At 39.5% G+C, this 13431-nt stretch overlaps 1 protein-coding gene across 6 annotated transcripts in view; it reads right to left on the bottom strand.

Moving 5' to 3' along the window:
- Positions 1-13431, bottom strand: part of MCTP1 (multiple C2 and transmembrane domain containing 1) — a 294838-nt gene that overhangs the window by 135891 nt on the left and 145516 nt on the right. For all 6 annotated transcript variants that reach the window (XM_069881062.1, XM_069881063.1, XM_069881066.1 and 3 more), the window contains 2 exons: positions 5104-5274; positions 2429-2559 (listed from right to left, as the gene is read on the bottom strand). In XM_069881062.1, coding sequence (XP_069737163.1) covers positions 2429-2559; positions 5104-5274 — 302 coding nt within the window. The remainder of the gene's footprint in view (positions 1-2428; positions 2560-5103; positions 5275-13431) is intronic.

Below are 13431 nucleotides of genomic sequence, written 5' to 3'. Positions count from 1 at the left end.
CTCTTCAATCAAGTAGAATTTCTCCCTAACTGTGCTCTGGACAGGCAGGATGTCTTCAAGAAATATTTCCATTTACTTTTAATAAAAATACTCCTATACAATATAGCAGCTGCTGTTTGCCCACAACTCAAGAAAGTGATCACAGTAAGATGAAAAATATTACTCTCCACCTCTCACTGACGCTACAACACTACCAGGAAGTCTTTTGTTTCCCTCTTATCACTTTTCCTGGAACCTGAATCAAAATATTCCATTTGCTACATATTCCTTGAGAGCCACAGAGCCTTAGTCATGAAGCACAACTCAGTTGTGTTTTACAAAATTAATATAAACTTTTTATCACACACACAGAGCAAATCCATAGTGTGTGTACCAAAGAATTTCCAGCTTTTAGAGACAGCTTTGGGAAGAGAAACTGGGAAAGAGAGGTCAGTGTAAAGTGAAGCTGTCAGGTGTTAGTGATTTTAATCCACAGTGACTGGAAAAGAGTATCAGGGAGGGGGAGTATTAAGACCTATTTTTATATTTAGACTGAACTTGACAAATGACAAAGTTTTTCAGAGATATCTTTATGGAGAGGAGTTTGTTTGCAGGCTGCATTATCCAGAGATAAGGTTCCAAGAGGAGGGGAAGAGTGTCCCAAAGGATAAACTGGAGAGGTATTAAACATACACTGACAGGAGAGAGATCACAAAAATCAAAAGCAGCCATATTTTGGGAAAAATACGACTGATTTTGTTAAAATCCTTTGAATACTGCACTGCAGATTAGCTTTGTCCAAGGAGAACATTTTTGGTACATAGAATTATGTCTACTTAGGAAAATGATAGAAAACACAAGAAATCAACATTCTCCCACTGAAATTGCTCAAAGATTCAAGCATTCTTAGAGAGAGGATCTTCCATGCTATCAAATATTTTGGACCTAAACATAATGGAAAAATTATTTGTTGCTTGGGTTATAACAGTTTTTTTTCTTAAAAGAAATAGATGTGCATTTAAGATGTACAACATTTTTAGGTATCAGAAAAAGATACTGAAGCAGCTCTTGTGTTATGAAGTTAAAAATTTTCCTTCTCTAGCTTCCCTTTCACATTCTTATTTGGGTTTTGAATGTCTTGGAGCAAAAATTGGTGTCTTTTATATTACTCAATGTTCTTAAAAAGATTTCATGATTACCTGTAACAATAACAACACAAGTGCTGCTTTGATAACCCTGTACTGAAAAACTACATGTGAAAACTCCAAATCTCACCGTCTTTTGGATAAGAAGTTTGAAGTTATGTAGAATATAGAAATGATTTCCAAGGGCATGCCAGGTGCTGACATAGGAATAAATGATTGTATTACTTCAGGAAAATATGTATAATCACTAAATGTGCCATCAGAAATCAAACAAGGGTGAAAATATAGCATAAACTACAACTATAAGCATATCACCCCATGATATAAAATAAAATCCTACAATGTATACACTTCTGAAAAGTAGTTTTGTCCAGTATTAAGGCTGTGTGTTTCCCTCAGACTCTGTGTGCATTCTGAGCTCCCATAATTTATAGTAGGAGACAAACATAGAATACTATGCAACTGGTCAAATTTGAGAAACAAAACCGTTACCCTAAATAGAATGAGAGGGAGGAAAAGGTTGGTAGAAACACAGCTACATTGACAATAAAATTACATGGCTCATTCTGTGGGATTTCCATTATGATTTTAACTACCAAAAAAGTAATTCTACTCATTAATCAGTGTCCTTGTGAAAGCATGTACAACCAGTATTCTAACAAAAATTAAAACAAATTCCTAAACTCTGACATTGTATGCTATCTATAAGCATAAACCAGTTTTTTTTCTGTTAGCTAACAGGTAATGCAACTGTTAGAAAATATTAGCACCTGGCTTCTTCCTGCACAGTGAAACAGAGCCTAACCACATGAAGTTATACCATTTCTTGAACTCTAAGGCAAATCCCAAAGATTCATTTTTTCCTGAAAATAAATTAGGTGAGTGATCTTATTTCTTTGCCCCAAAAGCTGCGTGTAGTCCTCGTTTCATTTACAAAACGTTAAAGAATAAGTACATATTTTTTGCCGTATGTCACAAGAGTTGTTTCTCCTTCAAGCTGGACGTTGCCGTATGGAATATCCTGCATTTTAATTACGGCTCTAAATGTGGGCTTTTCATATTGGAATCTATCTCTTGGTAAACGCTGCCACCTACTGGTCAATGCAAATTGTTATACACCACTAATGTAAAGAAAAACACCAGTAATAACTCTGTAAGAAATCTTCCTCCACCTTTAAAATCAAAGGGAAAAAAAAGAATAGCTGGCAAGAACAAATGGTCATAAGAAATAGTTTCAACAGCGAAGCTCATTTTAATCATCCACTCTCACCCCCAGGGAACAAGAAGGCTGTAATTGCACAAACCTGCCAATAAAATCATCCTTTTTGCCAGCATCTTTGTCCCACACGGTAATATCAATAATTCCACCTCGTTCTTCATAGAGATGAAAGTCAAACTGCTCTCTCCACTGAGGATTCAAAGTTTTTGGCACAATCTGAAAGGAGAGCAAAAAGAAAGTCATATTGCATTGTGCAGGCATGCACTTTCTTCATTGTAAATTTAATCTTTAGAGGCTGCTTAGGAAGCTTTTTTCTGTTTGCAGTATCTTAAGCAGTGAGAATTAAAAAACAGTAATTAGGAAAGGCTACTGGATGGTTCTTTCATGCTGCTGTGATGGAACAGCAGCCTTCGATGTCCTGCAGCCTGTCACCTTCAAAAGCCCCCCAGACAATGGGTGGGAAACCCGGGGAATGCATCTATTTTTCTGTGGAATAATTACGCCTTCCTCTGAGTGACAGCCGTAAAGTTATGTGTTTGACCCTAAAAGAAAATAAAGCACCTGCAATGACAGGCAGATGATGACCATAAGTACTTAAAAAGGAACAATTTTACCATGCTGTCTTTCCCCAGCTGCAGTAACGGTGATGGCCTGATGGAAGAGGGCCTGGGTATGGGGATCTTGGTCAGCAGCGGCTGAACATGAGTCAGAAGTCCAGGTGGCCAAGAAGGCCAATGGCATCCTGGCTTAGAACAGCCATGATGTGTCCAATAGGAGCAGAAAAGGGACCATCCCTTTGGACTCAGCACTGCAGAGGCTGCACCTTGAATCCTGTTTTCAGCTTTAGCCCCCTCACTCCAAGAAGGACATTGAAGGTCTGAAGTACAGAGAAGGGAACAGAGCTGGTGAACAGTTTGGAGCCCTGGGGTTCTGGGAGCAGCTGAGCAACCTAGGTCTGTTTAACCTGGAGGAAAGGAGGCTGAGGGGAAACCTCGTCACTATCTACAACTGCTCAAAACAAGGTTGTAGTGAGCTGGGTGTTGGTCTCTTCAACAAAGTAACAAGTGGCAGGATGACAGCAAATGGCCTCAAGTTGTGCTGGGTCAGGTTCAGACTGGATATCAGGAAAAATTTCTTCACCGAGAGCATTTTCAGGTACTGGAAGAGGCTGCCCAGGGAGGTGGTTGAGTCCCTCCATCCCTGGATGTGTTTAAAATATGTATAGACAAAGTGCTCAGGGAGTTTAGTAGCAGACAGGTATGGTTGGACTCGATGATCTAAATCATAGTTGCCAACAAAATAATTCTATTATTCTGTGGTTTACTTCTTATGGAATATTTTCTTTTTTAATACTGTTTTACTTTCTTACTTTTGCAACTCAGATAAAAAAACAACAACTCAGTTTCCAAATTAGTTACAACCCAGTTTCATCTGACAAAAGAAGGAATGACAAGGGACATCAGTCTCCTACTTCTGGCCATGCTGTACAGAACAAAAAGCTCACAGGTTTCCTTACCACTACACAAAAGCAGTAGTCACAGTAGTCATACCTATCTTGAGCAAGAACGATGCTGCCCATTCCCTTCCTTATGAGGCAATCACTACTCCTACTTAAAAAAAAAATGGAAAAATTGGAAGATTAAAATGTAGAAACCCTATGAAATTTTATAAGTCACGAAAGCATGACATTCCATTTCTTCTAATTTGAAATTAAGAAGCCCCGTGGTTGGCTCAGAGGTCTGTGAATATAGTAACTAAATGCTCCTGGCCTCTTCGGTGCCTTGCCCTGTGTCTGGCCCTAAGTCCACGTGGGTTGCATGGCCATGGAGAAAGGACAGTGGTCTATGTCATCAGCTGTTCCAGCATCTTCCATAAACACTGGTTTCCAAAGAGTAGGGATCAGGGAAATCAGAAATAACAACAAAGCCAGGCAAGTCTCTGCTACCATTTTCTCCCCTATTAATCCTGTCAACCAGTTAAGCTCACACATACGCAAGACTTAAACGAAACTTGCTATAAGGACATGATAAAGACAGTGAGATTACAGACATTATGTGATTCAAGGACAAGACCATACAAAGTATCCAAGAGGTGACCAGCATCAAGTCGGAAAATCACAAAGGAAGCATCTACTTGTCAGAATCTCTCCACATCTCTCTCCTGCAATAAATGACCCAAAATGGGAAATAAAAGGCAAGCACCATCAGTAGAGAAAAGCCGGTGTGCTTCCTTGCCACCCTGCATGTATCAGTGCCACGCTGGGGAGGCCTTAGAGCAGCTTCTAGTACTGAAAGGGGATCCAGGAAACCTGGGGAGGGACTCAGATTCCAGGGGCAGAATGAGGGGGAAAGGCCTTAAACTGAAAGAGAGGAGATTGAGATGAGATCTTGGGAAGAAATATTTTCTTGTAAGTGTGGTGAGGCACTGGCCCAGGTTGCCCAAAGCAGTGGTGGCTGCCCCATCCCTGGAGGTGTTCAAGGCCAGGTTGGATGGGGCTTTGAGCCCCTGATCCAGTGGGAGGTGTCCCTGCCCATGGCTGGGTGTGGAACTAGATGGGCTTTGAGGTCCCTTCCAACCTGAGCTATTCCATGATTCTATGATTCTGAGACCTAAGTGAAGCTCCAGGTGCTCTGATGGCTAAAGAACACAGCAATAAATCTCCATCATTATTTAAATAGTCATGCAAGCTGAAACCCCATAAGCAGGAACAAAACTTTTCAGACACAGATAATGCTCATTTTAGGTTGCATTGAAAATTACCTTGCTCTTGTACTTCTGATGCCCCAAACGGAATTTCACGTAAGGATCACTTAGTCCATTTGCATCCATCGCCTTCAGCTCACGGCCTTCTATCAAGGTAACGCTAACTATCCCTCGCCATAGCTGAGATTTTCTGTGCAGATCTGACAGACGTAAGCTCTGGGTCTGAAACTTTAGGGAAATATAAATTTAGATTTAATTAAAACAATTCCAAAATTTCCACCTGCATTTTAATGTACAATTTTGTATAACTATGAACATAGAACAACCATCTTAAGCCATTTTGAAGTTATTTTACAGTATGTATGTAAACTATATTGCAAAGAATTACTTGGAGACAAACAAAACAGCGACAAATACACAGGTAATGTCATAGGCTTCTTTTGCAGAAGGAAGCAGAGCAAACAGTATTTAAAGAAACATTGAGGAAAAAAAGTATTTTTTACTGCTTCACTTCTCCCTCTGCAGATAGAACTAAAACTACTACACTACAGAAGTTATAAACATTACAAATAGTAGTTGCAAAGTCTCTTACATTGGTAACATATGATTGAGTGAACTCGAACAAACACTAAAATAAACGTGAAAAAACAACTACAAAGTGAAAATTCCATTAAAATAACATAAACTTATCATGAGAAGCATGGACCAAGGAAAAATAATTTAATAAACTCCTGTGTACATGACAACCTATATCAGCCTCTAAAATGATATGACATTCTCAGAAACAGGGGGGAATACTCAACTAAATACGAACATATCTGTTCAAGAGATCCATAATGAGATGTTGTAGAGACGTGAATGAGAACTGTGCAGGAATTTGTGGACAATGAACCCCCAGCAGCTGACTTCAGGGGTTAAAAGACACTTCACATGGACCCAGACAAAGCAGATGGCCACAGCATTCATCCATAAACTTCACTGGGGAAAGGAGTGGAGTTCGAGTAACAGAGGATCAGCTCCAACTTGCTCTAAGCTACAGGGAGCAGAAACTACTGTCTGCAGTCTTGTACCGTGTAAAATAAACAAATATAAATTTAGGTTAGTTAGATTTCAAGTCAAATTTGACAAAAAAATGAAAAAATGGGACAATAAGACAGACTGCAGATTTTAGAGTTCTTCCCTTATGAAGTTATTTTCACAGTGTGAGACAGCATATCATTTCCAAGTACATTTTTAGATGTTTAAGAAACCTCTGTAATCCAGGCCACTGTGAGTTATTTACGAAGTCAGAGAGGAAATTGTGACAGTAAAACAAAGCACAGATCCTTCCAAATTTCTCCTGTGAAGGAATACTTCTTACGTGATTTATTTCCCTCAGAGAGCAGGTAATGCATTCTGGCTTCACCCTTCTGCCATAAACAGAGAAGAATATAAAAAAACTGCACAGCTGTTATTTCTCTGGGAACGGGTGGAAAGATATGTATTTCATTATATTCCACCTGAAACAGGTCACAGTGTCTATAGAATCCGGAAAGAAGTAAGGTCAAGATCCTAGGCCTCAACTAACTGTTGTTAATGTGGGATTATTATCCACTTTCTTGTGCATAAATGCAGGCATGGAGATTCCCACCTGCCATGTTCTAAACAAAAAAATAAAAGGGAGAGAATAAGTTTCAGCCTGCAAACTTGGATGTTTTCTGTCTCCCTTTTCCCAAATGGAAATCTTCTAGACTTCTGAAAAGGAGTCTTTCACATCAAAGGAGACTCAAAGATGCTTTTGAAAGAAAAACTCACATCTTTTCATGATTGTATAGAATCATAGAATCACAGAATGGTTTGGGTTGGAAGTTACTTCAAAGTTCATCAAGTTCAAGCCCCCTGCCATGGGCAGGGACACCTCCTACTGGATCAGGTTGCTCAAGACCCTGTCCAGCCTGGCCGTGAACACCTCCAGGTATGGAACAACCACAACTTGACTGGGGAATCAGTGACATGCCTCACCACTCTTATCACGAAGAATCTTCTTTATGTCTAATCTAAAACTTCTCCCTTCTGATTTAAAGCCATTTCCCCTCATCCTGTCACTCCAGGTCCTTGCAAAAAGCCCCTCCAGAGCTTTCCTGTAGCCCCTTTCAGTACTGGAAGCTGTTCCAAGGTCTCCCCGCTGCCTTCTCTTCCCCAGTCTGAACAACACCAACTCTCTCAGCCTGGCCTCATAGCAGAGGTGCTCCAGCCCTTGCATCATCTCTGTGGCCTCCTCTGGACCCGTTCCAACAGTTCCATCTCCTTCTTGTGTTGGGAATTTGAGAACCAGACACAGAACTCCAGGAGGGTCCCGCAATACATACTGCTTTAATACTTTCACTAAAAAAAAAGATGAAAACCCAACGTTTTCTTACATGATAAAATTAGCTTTCATTTGTGTTCTACCTACTCTGCCTAGATGTGGGGCTGTGGGTGGGCTAGATATGCAAACAGCAGAAAATATTTTGGTGCAGGATTGTACCCTCTATTAGATATGACTAGTACTGTTAACCAAATACAATATCAGAGCTGAAAGATGATCTTACAATATGGCTCAATGTTCTGTAGACATTATTGGGTAACACTGTTGCATGGGAAACCAGGTAGGCTTTGACAGAATTTTGTGTCATTCCCAAGTTCACTAAGACAACTTTCTTGACAAGCATATTAATTGCCATAACTTTATTGTTACTTTCTCTAAAAGAAGAGACACCTTTGGTAAGTTCTTTTGAAAATCCTGTAAGTATTTACATTTGCCTTTGGGTGTCTGAATGACCTTTGAAACTCTCTCTCATAATAAGCTGGGGAAACCCCACTAGCTGTCTTCTGCCAGCCTGATCTCAGCTCTCCAATGATCAGTCTTCATGCCTTGTGAAGCACCATCTCCATCACTTCCATATTCTTCTGCCCGTATACTACATCTCCTCTTTGTTACACAAAATTTCGCTTGTCCTTGAGCACAAAATCTATTGTCCAAGAATAATTGAACAGTGGGCAGAAATAGAACAGTGTGCCAACCACAAACTTATTTTTAAAAGAAGTTTTGAAAGAAAAAAATATAATGCAGATCTGTGTCCTGCAGAGGCACCTCTATCCAAAGAATTACTTCAGCCTGAAATCTTTAAGTAAAATACCACTCAATATAACAGTGGAGTACTGTAGGAAAAGATGCTCCTCTCCATTGCTGAACAGATGAGAGATGTACAAACACAGCAGGGTGAATCAAAGCCAGCATTGCAAATGACTGTTGCAGACTCAAGTGAAAAGGATTCCTCTCCCTCAGCTCCTAGGATGTTTGGATAAAACATCTATAATATAAACTGAGAATGTCAATAGATACTATTGCTATTTCTACATACTCTGTCCATGTAATGAAAACATCAAGGAACAGTTATGTGCACCCACAATGCTTTTCCACCATTAGACACCACACAAAGTGTAGCACTTTGCAGAAATCATAGACATCTTAGAGGTCTTTTCGAACCTTAATGATTCTGTGATTCTATTATAAGTAGACGCTGAGTTACAAAGACACCTTCAATGCTATCACAGAAACTCCTTTCAAATGTTCACTCATCATGATCAATAGTTTTTCAAATGGACTGCTACTGATAACTACTGCAATATGAAAGAACATGGACCTCAACTTCCTACCAGTGATATTTTATGGTTTAAGATATTTTAGTTCTAGATGAAGCCAATCTAAATTTAAGTAGTTGAGAAATTTACCCTGCCCTCTGCCCTGTGTGTTTTCAATGTGACTGTGATATTTAGAATGCTTATTCTAACAACTTGATTTCATCACTAAAGTCGTAGTCTTGGGGTGACGCTACAATATCTGTAGTAAGAGCTAATATGTTTGCAGCTTTGCATGGATTTTTGTAGTTGACTAAGTAAAAAAACCTGTTCATTCCGCATAAGTTCACGTACTGGAGCCAGTTCAAATATAATATGAGGAAACTTGTGACTCTATCAAGCACTCCTTATGACTTGGATTTTCTGGAAAAGGGCAAGAATATTTATGCAAGACTAGGATCAGGAGTTGTCAGAGAGACTGTGTCAGGACAATCCTAACCTTCACCCGGCAATACTTCTGGGAAAGGGAAGGGATCTCCTGATGACCCTGTTATTGTTCAGAAGGACCAGGAGGACCACCATTCTAACACCAACGTGAACATGACACATAGGATGTCGGCCACCTAGAGCTGGTGGAGACTCTTTGTGCTTTGGAATTGCAGGCATGGACCCAAAAAAATCTCACATCAGAATGTACCTCTGCTGTTTCAACTGGTAGCTGTATCAGCTGTTTTTGCTCACATGCAAGAAATACAAGGATAAGCCTCACCAAATATTTGCATAATTTTTATAACCAGATGTCTTGCTGGCAGGTGTATCTGTTCTGATGGGTATTACTCCTCTTCCATTATTTAGTAGCTTTCCATCAAACACTATTTACTGCAGATAAACTGACGTCCAGAACCACATGGCTTACAAAAGCAAATATTTTTTCAATCTTAAAAGATTCTTCTTCAAAACCCAAACCTAATGATTCCACCTTCTGTTCTGAAATTCCACAGAGTTTGGGTTGAAAGATCAAACTGATGGCAAATTCCTTCAATTAAGAAATATCATGCAACTTTATGCTCCTGCTCATCTTTGCAGTTCTTAGACCATGATTTTCTATTTCTGATTTTGTTCTCTACTCCATGGGCTTCTCATTCCAGAGGAAAAGCAATTATTTCCAGTTTTAAAAAAAAAGCTAAAAATGTTTCATAAGATTTTTGATATTCAGGAACAGCAAATCAGGAGTCAAATATACTAAATATGTTGAGTTTGGCATAAAAGAATCAGTTAATAAGGCCACAGCTTTTGGCACTTTAGTGTGTGCAACTGGAACACATACATTTTTAGAAAGATTTTGAAAATAAACTTAGAAAACAGTGAGCATTTAGGAGCAGGAAGCATTACATTTTGTATTTGGCTTAAAGATGATCACAAATTGTATATTTTCTTTTCAAAGCATACATAAAAAATTTCTAAATTTCAATTAATGCAAAAATAGTTACCCAAACACAAGTTAAAAATCACTTTAATTCACTTGATTTAGACATTAAATATACTCTCTTATCACTAATGGCAATTAATCGGAACTAGTTTCTAAGTTATAATTTTGGGATACATTTTTACTGCTAGTTTATACATAGCCTGTTGCAACCCAGACTCATTTATGTGTTCCATTTTGAGCCCCTCACTCCAAGAAGGACATTGAGGGGCTGGAGTGCATCCAGACAAGGGAATGGAGCTGAGGAAAGAGCTGGAGAACAAGGGTTATGAGGAGTGGTTGAGGGTCCTGGGGTTGTTTAGCCTGGAGAAAAGGAGGCAGAGGGGAGACCTCATCACTGTCAACAACTGCTTCAAAAGAGGTTGTAGTGAGGTGGGTGGTGGTCTCTTCACTCAAGTGACAGGTGATAGGATGAGAGGGAACGGCCTTGAGTTGCACCAGGGCAGGTTCAGACTGGATATCAGAAAAATTACTTCGCAGAATGTGTTCTCAGGCACTGGTAGAGGCTGTCCAGGGAAGTGGTGGAGTCCCCATCCCTTGATGTGTTTAATGGATGAGTGGATGAAGTGCTCAGGGTTATGGTTTAGTAGTGGACAGGTATGGTTGGACTCAATTGTGTCAAAAGTCTTTCAACCAAATGATTCTATGATCTTCATTTGTGAAAAGAATGGGCCTTTGACTCTGATTGATCAAAATCACACCAAAAATGCTCATCACATATTAGTAGTGTATATTAAGAGCACTAACTTTTACTGCATTCTATCATTTCCTGTTCTAAGCTTGTTATTGACAATAAAGAATTTCAAAAGAGAAGGCATAGAAGAGGAGAAGGTGACTTCTTACCTTTTCCTTCAGGTTTTACTGTGACTTGATAGGACACAGCAGATAATTAAATACCTGAGCAATCTGATCCTGTGGGAGGTGTCCCTGCCCATGGCAGAGGGTTTGGAACTAAATGAGCTTTTAAGGTCCCTTCTAACCTAAACTATTCTATGATTCTATCTGAGGATCTTCTCCACTACAGTGTTTAGCTAAAGATGCCAAACCACTTGTTCCTCCACTTGTCCTTAAATTAAAACACTCAAAAGGTTTTCCTCATGATTTATTAATGCACCATTAGTGTGACAAGTTTAACATGGCGTCTGATCAGTTTTGAGCTCAATTTAATGGAAAATCTCTCACAGATGTAAAAAGGGCAAGAGCAGACCCTTATTAGAATAAAAATAATTTTCAATGAAAAGAACATTTTTGACTGAGCTACCTCCCTGTCTGCTTTGGCTATAAAATACCTTTGCTCAAACAGTTATATAGGAAAACACGAGCCAGTCTTAGTTCTTCCTATATAAATTGTGAATAGAGACAGTAAGTGTAGGAGACAGGAGTGCAGGATTTATTGAAATGAGCTACTTATATGCGACAACACCTCACTCATCCCCTAGGAGAGCTGGTCACAGATCTCACAGATAAATAGCTCACCGCCAGGGGATGCTCTTCAGCAAAAACCTTTATGTGAGAACACGCTAGTTTCATCAAAACTTTTTAAAAACCAAGGAATATAAACCACTTGGTCAGCCAGTATTGTGGGTTTTGGTTAACCATCCTTCCCAGGAGTAGCTCTTGTACCATTCCTTCTTTAGTCCTCCATCTGATGACCACAGCAGCTACCAGGGTGACCATCCAAGCCCACAACCAGGGAGGACAACAGCTGTGATGCGGCAAAAATGACACTGATGATTTATCTTCAGCTAGAAAGAACCACTCCTGTCTTCTAACGTAAGTCAGCAGGAAGGTAAGATGTTGGCAATTGTTAAAGGATTTTCACCAGACTGTGGGTAACTCTAGACGTGCTTTATTAACAACCCAGAGTTGGGCCACAGACTCAATGAGTGGCAATGGCCAACACAAAATCATCAGATATTTATATACAATAGGTATTCCTTCTTCGAAAAGTTCTTGGTGTTTTTCCATGGGATCTCAGTTCTCTGTTGCTCACTATTCTTTAAAGTCCACCTTGATAATTCAACACCACTGTCTCATTTTGGTTCTCCCTCAGAAGTGATGCTTCGTGTTTCTCCACCCATGATAAAAATCAGTTATCTCCTTTCTTGAGAGACTTCTATTTATTCTTTAAAATTTCTAAAGGAAATCACAGGCTGTTCCACTAACTCATTCCTATATCTAATCTATGCCTATACTCAAAGTAGTTTAACCTTTTAATCATTAGTTGTCATTAAATCAAATACATATTCTAGGTCTGACACTTCTTGCACAACCTGTTGATTCAGCTAGACTAGGCTTTAAACCAGCCATAGAAAGGTCTATGTATAATTGAACAGTATTTGGGACTACGCATAACTGAGCAGTGTTCCTATAGCTGCCCTAAAGGTGACTTTCCCAACACCAGTTCAGATTATACTCTTAACACTATACTTCTTATCACAATCCACTAGCAATAATATCTAAGTTTTACATTGATATATTCATCATACCTCCTTATGTTCCTTAACAATAACTAATCAAACTAACCATAATTTCCAAATGATTTCCACCCTGAAAGCTTAGCAAATGACTTTGGTGCTTCATCTTCCTCAATTATTGAGTGAATGTGGATATTTTTCTTACTTGTGTAGCACACTGGATGCGCCCTGTACAACCTAACAGAACTTAAGCAGGTATCAGATCTCGGTGCTCTCATCCTAGATACTGTACTTGCTGTCCTACAGGACTAGGAACACAGTGAGGCTTGTGAAGGTTCTTAGATGGGATAAATCTGTATTTATCTTGCAAATACACAAAATGTACTTACCCGTCACATTTCTTTTCTCTCAGAATGGCCAGTAAACCACATTGTCATGTCTTTCCATGCCACAGCAAACATGAGGATACAAATAAAGCGTCAGCAAGTGTGAGTACAGTCCCTGTCCTTACAAAGGAGCTTCCTCCCTACTCTACAACTATCAGTGACTGCAGAGCATCACTCCTTGGATGGAGATGCTTTCCACACAGCAACAGATACAGTGGTGTTCTTGACATGCAGAGTGAAACAATGCTGACAGCAGCAGTGTTTTGGCTATTGCTGATCAACCTTTGCACAGCATCACAGCTTCATGCCATCTGGGGTACCAGACCACAGACTTGTTAATTACTCAGGTCTTTTCACTATACATTCTGACTATTTCCTGCTCACAGTAAAACTTCATTCCAAATGGCACTGTTTTGTTTCCTTCTACACATGCTTAATTAGCATTTGAGCACTCCAAATCTTTCCTATGAGTTAGGTACATATAAACACACATACA

Source organism: Phaenicophaeus curvirostris, chromosome Z (assembly GCF_032191515.1).
Source record: "Phaenicophaeus curvirostris isolate KB17595 chromosome Z, BPBGC_Pcur_1.0, whole genome shotgun sequence".
Classification (NCBI taxonomy): domain Eukaryota; kingdom Metazoa; phylum Chordata; class Aves; order Cuculiformes; family Cuculidae; genus Phaenicophaeus; species Phaenicophaeus curvirostris.
This window is presented reverse-complemented; position numbering and strand designations above follow the sequence as displayed.